The sequence below is a fragment of the Rhipicephalus sanguineus genome, chromosome 6 (assembly GCF_013339695.2).
Source record: "Rhipicephalus sanguineus isolate Rsan-2018 chromosome 6, BIME_Rsan_1.4, whole genome shotgun sequence".
Classification (NCBI taxonomy): domain Eukaryota; kingdom Metazoa; phylum Arthropoda; class Arachnida; order Ixodida; family Ixodidae; genus Rhipicephalus; species Rhipicephalus sanguineus.
Window position 1 is genome coordinate 143,057,583 of NC_051181.1, and position 12,717 is coordinate 143,070,299.

General features: G+C 47.1%; 1 protein-coding gene across 1 annotated transcript in view; it reads left to right on the forward strand.

Annotated features, from left to right (window-relative positions):
- LOC119396595 (rho GTPase-activating protein 18) overlaps nucleotides 1-12,645 on the forward strand; it is a 200,407-nt gene extending 187,762 nt beyond the window's left edge. Inside the window, exons 10-18 of the mRNA XM_037663871.2 lie at nucleotides 2,414-2,491; nucleotides 4,494-4,671; nucleotides 5,250-5,332; nucleotides 6,848-7,045; nucleotides 7,870-7,947; nucleotides 8,025-8,084; nucleotides 8,854-9,020; nucleotides 9,724-9,821; nucleotides 11,211-12,645. Of these exons, the coding sequence (XP_037519799.1) occupies nucleotides 2,414-2,491; nucleotides 4,494-4,671; nucleotides 5,250-5,332; nucleotides 6,848-7,045; nucleotides 7,870-7,947; nucleotides 8,025-8,084; nucleotides 8,854-9,020; nucleotides 9,724-9,821; nucleotides 11,211-11,305 (1,035 nt within the window). The 3' untranslated portion in view covers nucleotides 11,306-12,645. The remainder of the gene's footprint in view (nucleotides 1-2,413; nucleotides 2,492-4,493; nucleotides 4,672-5,249; nucleotides 5,333-6,847; nucleotides 7,046-7,869; nucleotides 7,948-8,024; nucleotides 8,085-8,853; nucleotides 9,021-9,723; nucleotides 9,822-11,210) is intronic.
- Nucleotides 12,646-12,717: the final 72 nt, after the last annotated feature.

Genomic DNA, 12,717 nt, shown 5'->3' on the forward strand with positions numbered 1-12,717 from the left:
TTATATTAATACAAGTGGACTTTTGCGCGCCTGTCGCCTGTCACGCAGGCCAAAGTGGAGATGGCATTGTCGGCGCTTAAGTTTGTTACAGCGAAAGCTGTTATGAGATCACAACAGCTGATTTTGGCGCTATAGTTTCCCGTCGCCGCCGGTGTCCGTGTCCGCTTTCACATGATATAAAAAAACATTAAATGAGAAAGAAATTTCTGTGATCGGATGGGATTTTAACCCGCCCCTCTGCGTGGCAGTCGGGTCTTCCACCAGAATGACACGCAGGTGCTTGTAACTCCTTCACAAAAACACTATACAGGCTTCATGTCGGGCAAGGACTCGTTTTAACTTATGTAATATAGCGTGGCAGAAGAGTAACATAACAACCAGTCATCACACAATGCTAATAGCGCAATGAGTGTGTGGTTTAACGCTTCCCACCAGTGTTGCGGAGTTGCCCCATCAGAATTGGAATGACTCCTGAATCATTCCGCATTTTCGTGACACCGGAATAGTATGGGGACAGCGCTTGGAGGAGTGGAATGGGAATGTTATTAAGCGCCTTTTGCACGGAATGGAATCGGAATGGAATTACGTCTTTTTCCGAAAATAGAGCACGTTTTCAAACATTAGGAAGTCAAAGCCTCGAAATTAACGATAAAGCAGCATTTTTTAAAATGGCTGGGCTGATTACAAGCACGGTACATTTATAAGCAACGCGCCTACTACAAACCGAGGCATATAGTTAGTGTACAAACAAATAGATTATCCAAGCAGATACCCAAGGGAGAAACAAATTGCCCCTGCGCGTTGGTTCCCATTGATACCCCCGCACGAAAGTGGCAGATACTCTATGCACAGCCTGATCTTTATCTCGCGAGCAGTTCAGTACCTGACCTAGGTAAATAACCTTTGAGACAAGGAAGACATTGCATACCTGCGCACAGGCGAACACAGAAAGTTCTCCTCACCCCATCTATGCTTGCGAGGCGCGCTTAACAAGCGTGAGTGCTGCAGTGCGGCCCAGTGTTCCGTATTCGATGCAAAGGCACAAGTTGTCCTAACGGTGCACTGTTCCAACTAATACCAGCAGATCTAGAGGGTTTTGTTCCCAATTAACCAAATCTTAGATTGCTCCATATTCACGACCGCTGCATATGCGTGGCAAAACTGCTTAGTATTCTTGAACGCTACTATTGTATATGAATTCGCTATGTCGTCATTTCAGCACCAACACGTTTAAGCTTAAACAATATTAAAACATCACGATTCCTTCAAACATGCTGACCATGCAAATACTATAGGTAGCGGGAGAACTGCCCCTATGGGAATTAGTAAGGTGATTGTACCGCACGAGAAATGTCGCCAAGCTACTATCCCTCGACCTTGGTAACGCGTTTTGCGTACTTTTGTAGTTCCTAATGCATCTGATGACATCAGCTTTACGGGGTGTTCATTCTTAACTAGATAAAATGGCTTAGTGGGAACTTTGCTACTTCAGAAAAATTGCGATGATTTATGACGTAGTGGGTACCTTCCATGTGTACTTGCATTAGTTGCCCCAAGAGACTCTACAACGGGCTCTACAAAGTCCACTCTTCCAGCTTTCGCTGTGGCTGTGCTGCGTGTTCCGCGCAGGCCTGGCGATCTTTTTATCAGAACAGCGGTCTCGCACATGAGAGAGTACACTCAATGACGTGCTGCTTCCGAGATCGTGCTCACTCCCTTGACACAAAGCATTGAGACTACTAAAGAAATTCGTATTTGTCTTTTGAGAAAATAAATACTATGACTTTAAAATTAATACTGGTTTCTGCTAGTTGGTAGGAATTCGTGGTACAGTTAGGTCCGCTCCTGTGAAGAACGTGTTTTACCCTTGTCCCACTTTCGTAATAGGAGGGCGAGTAACTACATCATAAATCCAATGTGTTTTATGATTTCCTGAACTTCAACTTTTTGCATACAAAAAAAAAAATCGTTACGGAACATTTTTTTTCGTTCCGGAGGAGAAACGGAACGGAACTCTTTGCGGTGGAACGAAACTAAAACCGAAACGAAAAACATTTCGTTCCGGCACCCTGGTTTCTGACGACATTTTTCAAAATATTATAGTCACTATTTTAGGATGATATAACCATTTTATAATGCGAGATATTTGTCTTTGAATTATATTTCTGATTACGTTAAAAGTGTTTGAACTTGAGCTTGCCGGTGCGGCGTCATTGCATGAAACAGCGCGAACAACGTGGGACAAGACAGACAGCCTGGACAGTCTGTCCTTCTTGCCACGTGTGTTCACGCTGCTTCTTGCAACGATTCCAGTTACGCGTTGAGAACAGCGATGCAGACTGAGCGGTGTTCGTTGCACGCAATTCTTTGTGGTCATAGAGGCAATTTTTCTTTCTTTTTTTTTTTTGCTCAGATTCTGGATCATCTGCGCCGCCATGCACTGCAGGAGGAAGGCATCCTACGCGTTTCTGGTTCCGCGCTAAAGATTGACGTGAGTGACGTCATTCTACCTGCACAAATTTGGGACACGTGCGTGTGCGCACGTGTGTGCATGTAAATAGTATTTTGCCTTGGATTCGTGTTGTCCCGTTCGTTAGCGCTTTCTTTCCCAAGAAGAGTTTGCAAACGTTCTAGAAAAGGACACATTGTTCAACAATGAGAACGATGGTTATCACTCGGACGCCGTACCCTGTCGTCCACGGAGTTCCTACTTCCGTGAACGGAAAACTTTTCCATGCAAGATGAGAGTAACATTGTTCATGAAAGTAATCAAGGGAATCATGTGTCGATTGTAGCAAACGATTGTGAAGTGCGCGCAATTAGGTAAATGACAACACAGAACAAGAGACGCAAGGCGATCTGTTTTGCGTATCTTCTTTCGTGTTGTCATTTTCCTAAATGCACGCAGTTCACGAGCGTTTACTATATAACACATCGACTAGCCCCTCAGTATGTTATAATTAATGTGCTGATTTCAACGATACCGCTCGGTAAGGTCTTACAAACAACTGCCAGCGGTTCAACGAGAGCTTTCCGTGAAGGCGTCGTTCTATAGGGCTGTTACCGGGCGGGCCAACAAACTTTCTGAGCGACGGCCCCTGTTGGCGACTGCACACGCGATCTCTGACCAAGCAGGCGCGCCGCGACGGGGCGATGCCTCGACGCCAGCATGGGCGCCGCCGCTTTCACGGTCATCGGTGCCGCCGAGCCAAACTGGATCGAGCGTGTGTGTGTGTTTATCTTTTTGCTCCGGGGCTTCCTTCCTCGTGATGAAAGTCGACGCACGCTATCCTGCGTCGAGGACAAGCAGGATCCGACGCCGCTGAGCGGTCATCGTGCGCTTTTGCGAAGTTGCCGGGATCTTGCAGCAGCGCAATCGGGATCTCGCGTTGAGAATGCGACGGGACGCGCGCCTTGCGGTGCGCACCTACACGTGGTGGGTGCGCTTCGCGCGGACTTCGATCACGCTCGATGTCTGCGAGGGTGTTGCCGCTCGATATATCGAGGATGACAACTTTACTTTTCACGGAGTATCGCTCTACAAAAAAATTCGAAAACTGCGTCCAAGTGCGCGGCGTTACGTTTACGAGGATGCGACGTATTGAAGACGCAGGGCGTCTAGCCTCTCTGGAGCACTTGGTGGAATTCTTTGTGTCTCGTCGGCGAAACATTTCTGGAATACGGCGAGATATCTGCAAATGATGCCACCGCGCTGTAACACTCTCCTTTTTTTATGTTTGATGAAAGGACCCGATGAGGACGTCTTAGCGAACATGTTATCAGGTTCAAGTGAAAACCGCGCGCTTCTATATAACGCGGTCAAAAGGATGTCACATAAACGACAGGGCCCAGTTAGCCTGAGCTATCATGCCCGTAAATCGCGTGTGTGCGTGTGTGTGTGTGTGTGTGTGTGTGTGTGTGTGTGTGTGTGTGTGTGTGTGTGTGTGTGTGTGTGTGTGTGTGTGTGTGTGTGTGTGTGTGTGTGTGTGTGTGTGTGTGTGTGTGTGTGTGTGTGTGTGTGCGTGTGTGCGTGCGCGCGCGCGTGCGTGCGTGCGTGCGTGCGTGCGTGCGTTTTTGTTTCGGTCATGTTTCGCTGCGCAGTCTTTCCTTCGATTTGATATACACCAACTAGTCCTATAAAACGTGTCGTGAGAGCTCGCTGACACGCTTGATTCGGTGAAAACTCTTTAAGGACATGGGCTACAACGAAAACAACGACAATCTCTTCTCTTTAGTGACCGTCATCACACAGGTCTACATGCGACTGCGAATATTTACCACCATCCAATAAATGATTCCGTATTGTTCGAGAACTGATTTGCCATTGTCGAATGTAAAACGTGGTTCAATTAGCACAACACCGAGCCACCCACGGGGCAGCACCTTGTGTACACCCCTGAATGTCGATTTGTATCTACAGTTATAAAAAAAAAAAGCGACTACTCGCTGACTTGTTTTCAGTACCATGAACGCACGCACAACATTTTTTGCAGGCGCTGCGGTCCGAACTCGAGTCGTGCTACAACGGGAGCCGTAATCCGGAGCAGATCGGATCAGTGCTGAGTCGCTTCGGCGTGCACGAGGTTGCCGGCCTGCTGAAGCAGCTTCTGCGCAACCTGCCCGAGCCGCTGCTCACCAACAAGTACGCCGAGGCCTTTCTGCACGTAGAAGGTGAGGAAGCGTAGTGCGCTCACGGTGGAAAAATTGTGGCAGGACTGCTAGCACATTTGTGCCGCGAAGCCCGGGCTAACTTATGCGACCGCGAAACACGCACACACACGCGTTTTTAAATCATTGTTAGCCTTATTCACTAGGTCACCATGGGGATGGGTTGAAAGGGGGGTGGGGTGGGGGTGGGGAGGAGTAGTCGAAGTACTTGTGCAGATAGAGCCCTAAACCTTGTTGTGTCCAAGCTCGCAGAAACTTCACTAAGTCGGCACGCTCCACCCATTAGTTCAGGAGACGGCTGAATTCTTCGCATACTCGACTGTAACCCTTAGGGATCACTTGCCGTAATTTTCTTTTTGATGTGGTGCAGGGCAACTGGGAAGTGCCTACGTAATAAAGTTAGGGACAGTGGTGAGCAGTCAAGTCGTCAGTGTTTCTGCGGCTTCAGGAGCAGAATAGAGTAGAACGAATTCCAGCTTTAAACAAGCTTCTCCTTTTTTTGTACCTTCCGGTCTTGTAGCAAACGAGCGCGTGCCATTAAGTGACGCATACGTATAGGTTTGTGCGTTTTCCTGATGCAGGCATCCCTACCTTGCTGGAGCAGATCAAAGCCCTCAACTTGCTCGTGCTGCTGCTGCCGGAAGCAAATCGCTCCACATTACTGGTAAGCGAATTCGCTGTATATGCCGTGTACCCTCTACGCCCATGTAATGGTGGACAGAAGTGAATTGTTCGTTAAAGAACTAAAATGAAAAATAAAATAAACGCTGCAGACTCTTCCTGGATAGTATATCCATTTACTTCCGATAAATTGTTATAATCATTTTATTCTGCACAACCACAGGTCACTCTCCTTCCTTCTTTTCTGGTTTCTTTCCCCGCCCTCAGTGTGGAGTAGTAAACCGTTTATTTGTTGTGTTTGACCTTCTTGCCTTATATTACCTTTGTTTCATCTCTCTCTCTCTCTCTCTCTTACGCATCGCCCTTAGAGATCTGTGAGGTATTTTAGAATAAATAACCCAACTATACATAACACTCTGCCGCTGCTGTGAAACGACGTAGCTATGAACACAGTGAACAGAAGAAAACCGTACGGCTGCCAATAGCATAACATTCAACAGCACCTTTAAAGGCAATTACATCGGGCAGTTGGGTAACAGAAGTGGTCAGGTGGTTCCAATCATTCGAGGTACTTATAATAAAGAATCATAAACAGCTTTGTACGGGAAAAAGGAGCGCGTACGTTGTGTTGTTTTTTAGATCTACTCAAAAAGTTGGGTGGCTTCGAAAGAAGAGCGTGCTTTACTTGTGGATTGTGATAGGTCTTATTAAAAAGAACGAAGCGAGACAGCTTCCCGCGTAAACAGAGACGTGACAGCCCTGAAGCTGTTTTATTAGCCGGCACACTAGACCCGTGTGCATAGTCTGAAAGAATCAAACTTACGTTGCGACTTTGGAAGAATTCTAAGGTATGCGTAAAGAGTGTCCGTGCCAGGATCCTTCACAGAAATGGCGTACTCGAGCACCGAAAGAACAAGAGCTTTATAAAAAAAAAAAGGAGTCTAAGAGGGGGAGCGTGCTCTGGAAAAGTTTCTCCGCAATGCCAGCCTGGAGACCCAACTCCAGGCAGTGAAAAGAGTTGAAGGGGTGGCGGTCAGACACCGCATGAACGTCACCTCTCAGTGAACACTCAATATTCACTTGATAAAGTTGTATCTATCTCTTATCATACTGCATACTATTTCAATCATACTGCATACCTTCTCGGTCCAAACAGGAGTCGTACACAAGTTATGCGGTACAGTTAGAATGGTGTCGCATACAGAGAGAGACGAACTACACAATCCAAAGAAAACAATTCAATGCTGAGTATAGTGTAAACAACAAAGTGTCGAAGATACAATGTTCAGCTCACATTTGTAGCGCCGGTGCGCATCGGTGCTACAAAGGGAATTCGTACAGGTCAGTTTTTAATCCGCGCTTTGTAGCTTCGTTGTGCAAACGGGTCGACGGCGATCTTTCCCTTTCATGAGAACTGCTGTGTGGGCACTGCAGCGACAAGAGCACCCACGTCCCATTAAGTCAGTTTGACCATACCCTACGCGGTAATGTTTGAATTTAGGCATTCTCTTGAATTAGGCATTCGACGATGAGAATGTCTCGCGGTGTCTTTCCTCAGGCTCTGGTCAACTTCCTGGCGGACGTGACGGAGCGAGACGGCCGGAACCGGATGTCGGTGCAGAACGTGGCCATGATCATCGCGCCGAACTTGTTCGCCCCGAAGCGGCGCAAGGCGACCGAGGAGAATCTGCGAGTGGCGCGCGCTGCCACCAACGTCACGCGCATGCTCATCTGGTACCAGCAGCTGCTGTGGATTGTAAGTGCCCGATAGCTTGTCACTCACCCTGTAACCTTGTCCGCTCGCAAAGTGTGTATGTAATTATTTAACGAAAGAAATTGAAATAGACACCTAGAGGAATCAGAATCAATTTTATTGTAATTAGTACAAAGATTACATAGTCATAATATACAGAAGGAGGTCCCCAAGGCAAAGACTGCAAGGAAATCGATACTTTTACACTTGCACGTCCCTCCCCCCCTTTTTTTTTTCGCGGAACAAACTCGTACTTGACAGGTTGACTTTCCCGCATCTTATGGACAGATGTTATACGTAAAACAGACGGTTTACATTAGGAACGATGCACCTTAGTGGATGCAGCGTTGCTTTCCGAGTCATATATGTGTACCTTTGAAATTTCGCTGGCTAGGAGACCCTGTATGAGTGAAAATTCCGCTAAACTGTAGAATTCCTGCCCTGATTTGTCTGCGATGTCTGGCAGCATATCAATGCTAATTTCTCTTTCCAAATGATGCAGAGGTGTGGTTTGTATACGCTCTGAGGGCCAGTGAGAACATCTGATTCTGTGGCGTTGCGCTGTAAAACGTACAAAGTGTGTTCTTTTATGAGAGTGATATCACACGTAGATGTAGTGAACGATAACAGCTTGTTTGAATTGTTCTGTAGAGTTAGAAGTAGCTCGGTGTTGCTGACCTCATGATCTGGTTCAACATTTTTGATGTGCGGTTCAGTAAAAGTGCGTCAGAAACAGTTGCTAAATTGAGCGCCTAAACAACGCATTCCGACGTTCCCGAATAGTTTGCATTGAACGACATTGAGTTATCTCTCTCTTTTATGTTCAGGTGCCGTCTCAATTTATGGGCCAGATTCGTCTGGAGTACAGGATACACTACGAGAAGAAACACGCGAAGGAAAACAAGGTAAATAAAACGCGCACGCCGCGGCACGCTTTCACGCGGCGTACGTTTATCTGAACGTGCGCGTCTCTCCTTTACAGAAGAAGAGGAATCAACGAAAAGACCGGGCATCTTGGTTTGAACCGCGGGATAACGAAGATGTAAGTGCGAAGCTTCTGTCCAACTGCACAAACTTCTTTCCGCGAAGCTTTGGTGTTTGTGCATATTATGTTATAACCTTAGGTTTTATACTGCAACTGTGATTCGTCGCTACTAAATGTGTGGCGTAGATATCGTCGCACCCTAGAGACGTGCATAGTTTCCTTTTCGTTGTCGGAAAATAATGCAGTCCACAGGTCAATTTGCGTTGCTGCATGCTATGTGTACATCATGTGTGAACACTAATATAACCTACAAGCCGCAGGTGCGTACCTGAGTTTTATAGAGACCCTAAACGGGTCTGTATGCTTGTATGTGCATGGTTCTTGTTGAACAAGATGAACAAAGTGTGATCTTAAGCCTGTGTTTGTACCTATAAAGTGACAGTTTTGCTATCTGCTCCTGTTTTTGCAGCTCCCACTTTTTACTTTTACAGATGCGTATAGCTAATTAAGTCTATGTAAAACCGTACGCAATACTTAAGCATCTGCCCCTCAACGCCGCTGTAAGGAGGAGATTGTCGCAGTGTTCTTGAAGGCTATACGTGCTGCGTTTATTAGACACAGACTGGGTGATGGTTTAGGTATATGACACTAAAGTTGAAATCCAACAAGCAAAGTTGGTTAATTACGATAGTACCTAATCAATTTGCGGCTATTGATGACATCGGCAGCGCTGGCGTTCCGATGATATAAGGTCGGCAAAAATCTGTACACGTATACTGTACACGTATACTGATGATGCGTGAACTTGGCGGGCGACCGTGCGCAGACCGTGTTTCGTGTTCGCGTCGACCACGAGGGACCGACGGGCACTACGCACCAGGTGGCGCTGAACGACGCCACTACTGCCGGCAGCGTCGTGGGCGAGGTGTTCCTGGCCATGCACTTCGAGGCGCGCAAGAGGGACATCGCCACCGGCAAAGGATCGCCACACGGGTCAGTTGAACATATAATTGTTGGGGTTTTACGTCCCAAATATCTACGACATGATTGTGAGAGACGCCGTAGTGGAGGGCTCCGCAATTTTCGACGACTTGGGGTTCTTCAACGTGCACCTAAACCTAAGCACACGGGCTTCTAGCTTTTTGCTTTCATCGAAATGCGGCCGCCGCGGACGGGATTCGATCCCGCGACCTTCGGATCAGCAGTCGAGCACCGTGACCACTAGACCACCGTGGCGTGGCGAGTACTTGGGTCAGTTGACAACGCTGTAAGAACAAGTTTATGGGAGGAGCATTAGCGTAGATGGGAAAGAGAGAAGAGATTGGAGTGAACGGGAAAGATGCGTGAGTTAGTTGTCATAAGTGTGTACTGTCGCCAAGGTATGTATACTTCGTGTGCCGTGCGTGATTGAATGTTTTGTGTATTTAAGTCGTATTAGAACTCAAACTCGTTATTTATCTTGTACAGTAAGCACTTTTATTAATGCAAACAAATATAAGTGGGACCACGACGTGGCTTGGACTATGGCTGTAATGGGACACCTAATTAATTAGCTGACAAGTACGTAGATATGATATTATTTAGAAAGTACATTGTAGCTACGTTTATGTTTTCTAGCACATCTAGTGTGACACGTATTAAATCATTTTACAAAGCCTGTGCGCAGCTGCTTACCAGTCTGAAATTTCTTTCTCAGGAGGTCCTCGGAGCACCATTCTGGCGACAGTCGCTTCGCGAGTGACGTCAACACCTTCCTGCAATACCACTGGCTCTACGAAGTTGGCGGCTACATAGGTGCGCGACTTTCTGTTTCTGTTCTTCTTGTTATATTATTTATCATTTCTGTCCTCCTGTGCTGTGCTGTCACTTGGCTGAGAAATGATTGTCGGTGATTATCTTTACTTGATTATACTTCGGCATTCAGTCAGCAGCTGAGCACCAATTGAGAGGTAGACGAAAATGCGAAACGCAGGTTTGCGATGCCAGCTTGTCAGTTAAAAGGCAGGGGACGTATAGATCGCAACAATCAAAGCGTGTACCGAGCTTGTCTTTACAGGACAAAGTGATTCCTTCGGAATGCAAGATTACAGACATTTAGGCCCTTGTTTGCGTGGATATATATCAGTGTAAGTGAAATCCTCACGGTTCCTTTCAAGTACACTGTTGCAGTGCATTCTTTATCGTATTCTAGAAAGAATGCATATTCAAACCGTAATTAAAGCATCGTCAAGCGTACGAAAAGTACCGTCAGATTTCGGAGAACTTAGTTACACTATGAAAGGTAAACCACTCTGTGTTATGTTGTGTTGCTCTGTGTACTGTGGTGCTCTTTGTTGTGATAATTGTGCGTTGTGGGGTCGGAAGGACCTGGTAGCCGTGCCCACGGACGCACAAACAACTGCACATCACCCAATCATTTTATGTCGTTTTTTACGTTCATTTCACGCAATCATTCATCACCGTGTCTCAGTGGTGTAGCCAGGGGGGGAGGGGGGGCACACCGGGCCCGTGCCTTTCCCTCCCCCCGAATTTCTTTTTTTCCATAGCATCATAGCATATATAGCACAAAATGACACTTGACCACATCTTCCTGCCCGGCCCCCGCTTCAGATCAATAAGGTGCCCCCCCCCCCAAAAAAAAAAAGAAAAAAAAATTCTGCCTACGCCCCTGCCGTGTCTGTCGTCTCGCTTCGTCGCCGTCCTTTGCGATGCTACCATCTATGAACCATTTTAATCTGAGGAGCACTGCATCCCCTGTTAAAATACCAAGAACAGAAAATGTAAACTGTAGTGTTGAGCGCTGATTGTTAACATATACAATATCGCTAAATCTGAACCTTTACTCCGTTGTTACCGCTTTGTTCAGGAAAAAAGAGACAGGAAGAAAAGAATGCAGTACCGAGTGTCAATTTTCTGATTAGGCTGTTGATTTTGTTGATTTATGCCTTGTACCGTTGTGGAAGGCCGCTCCGTGTGCCATATGAGTGGTCTGGCCCGGAGCAGCTACTAGCCGGACCTCGAAATAAATTTAGTAGTGCGACTCTTTGGGTAAGTTGGTTGTTCATGTCGAGATATTTACAGCGCCGAGAAAACGAGGACAAAAGTGAAGACACGACAGAATACAGACTCGAATAAGGTTGTTTAACTTATCGTCAAATTTTCTCTTTTCTGTTTTTTTCGCAGGTTGGCGCCAGCTCGAGCACAGCACCAACGTGACCGCCGTGCGCGCGGAGAATCCCGTGGCCGAGTGGGTGGTGCGCTGTCACCACATCCGATGACCGCTCGCCCGCCATTATTCTAGTAGCATTCCAAAGTTCTAGTTTGTTTGTTCACGTTCCCACCTGGCAGTGCAACTCGCTGTCGACTCAACACCAACGGGCTTGTTGATTGTCAGCTGGGAACCACCACAGAAACCAGCCATCAAGCTTAAACCTTTCAGAACGCTTCAGTAAGCAAGTGTCTTGTGAGAATGGTGTATAGGACCGTGGGGTAGCTGGTATTCTGCGGTGAAGTGCACAATGCGAGAGCGCCTGAGGATTCGAAAGGAACAATTGAGACGTGTGTTGATGGTGATCTTCGGGCCAAGGGCCAGGGTTTGTCTGACGAAGTCGGATAAGCACACGTCGCCCCCAGACATTAAGAAGGTACTAGCAGCGCATATACGATAGGAAAAGGGACAGGATAACAAAAGCGCTCTTTGCCTCAACTTATCCTGTCTCTTGTCCTTATCGTCTATGCGCTGTCAATATCCTCTTAATGGATCCCTACCAACTCGCCCAAGTTTCAGTTCGTACCCCGTCAGGCAAGCACGGCTATACATGGAGTTCCAGTTCGTCCAAATTAACCGTCGTTTTAGATGCTGTCATGCCATAAATAATGAAGGACATCAGTGGACAGCTCTGGTTGACTTCACGTGGAACGCAGGTGGCGGCAAGTTTCGTCCCTCCTTCGATCTCGCTGGCCGCCGGCGAACAGAGGGCAAACGCGGGAAGGTCTACACAGAAGGTGACTTGTTCTTACCCGACTTCGCTCGACAGACCATGGCTCTTGGCTTGAACCTCGCCATCGCGCTCGTCTAAGCGTGGCCTCCGCGATTAGCTCCGGCAACGCGCCGTTTTGCTGGAGCTAATCGCGGAGGCCACGTTCTAAGTCCCTTTCCGTCCCTTGTCAGGGCTCGCACTGTGCACTTCACCGTGGCTTCGGGGGACTGGCCAGGTGATCATTCGTGGCCGACTAGCTCTTAAGTAAGTGTCCTCAGGACAGCTGCAGAGTTGTGTAATAGTACGCGTCAGAGCTGCTTACTGATGGTGGTCACGAGATCGTGTTGTCCTGGAAAGTTCAAACAAAGGTCATTTGTTGCAGTATTGTGGAGTAGATGATAGCCTGCGTTGGCAGGAAGTGTGGCTCAGCTTTTTCTGAACTATAGGTCAGCTCGCCTGGAATGCTGCTCTGGAGAGCCAGGGTCTTAGCCTTCAGCTCGCGCCTTCCGCCTCCCATCGGTATATACATGCCATACAGTTGTGTATTTTTTGATAGGCAAGATCGTTGTATACATGAATCATGCATGTCGTCTTATTGTTGTTTTTAATGTTAATGATTAAATGAGATTTATACCAGAGTCAAGTCCACTGTCTTACATAGCTTCGAGCTTAGCGTAGAGGCGAAAATCACAACTGCAATATGTGCTTCA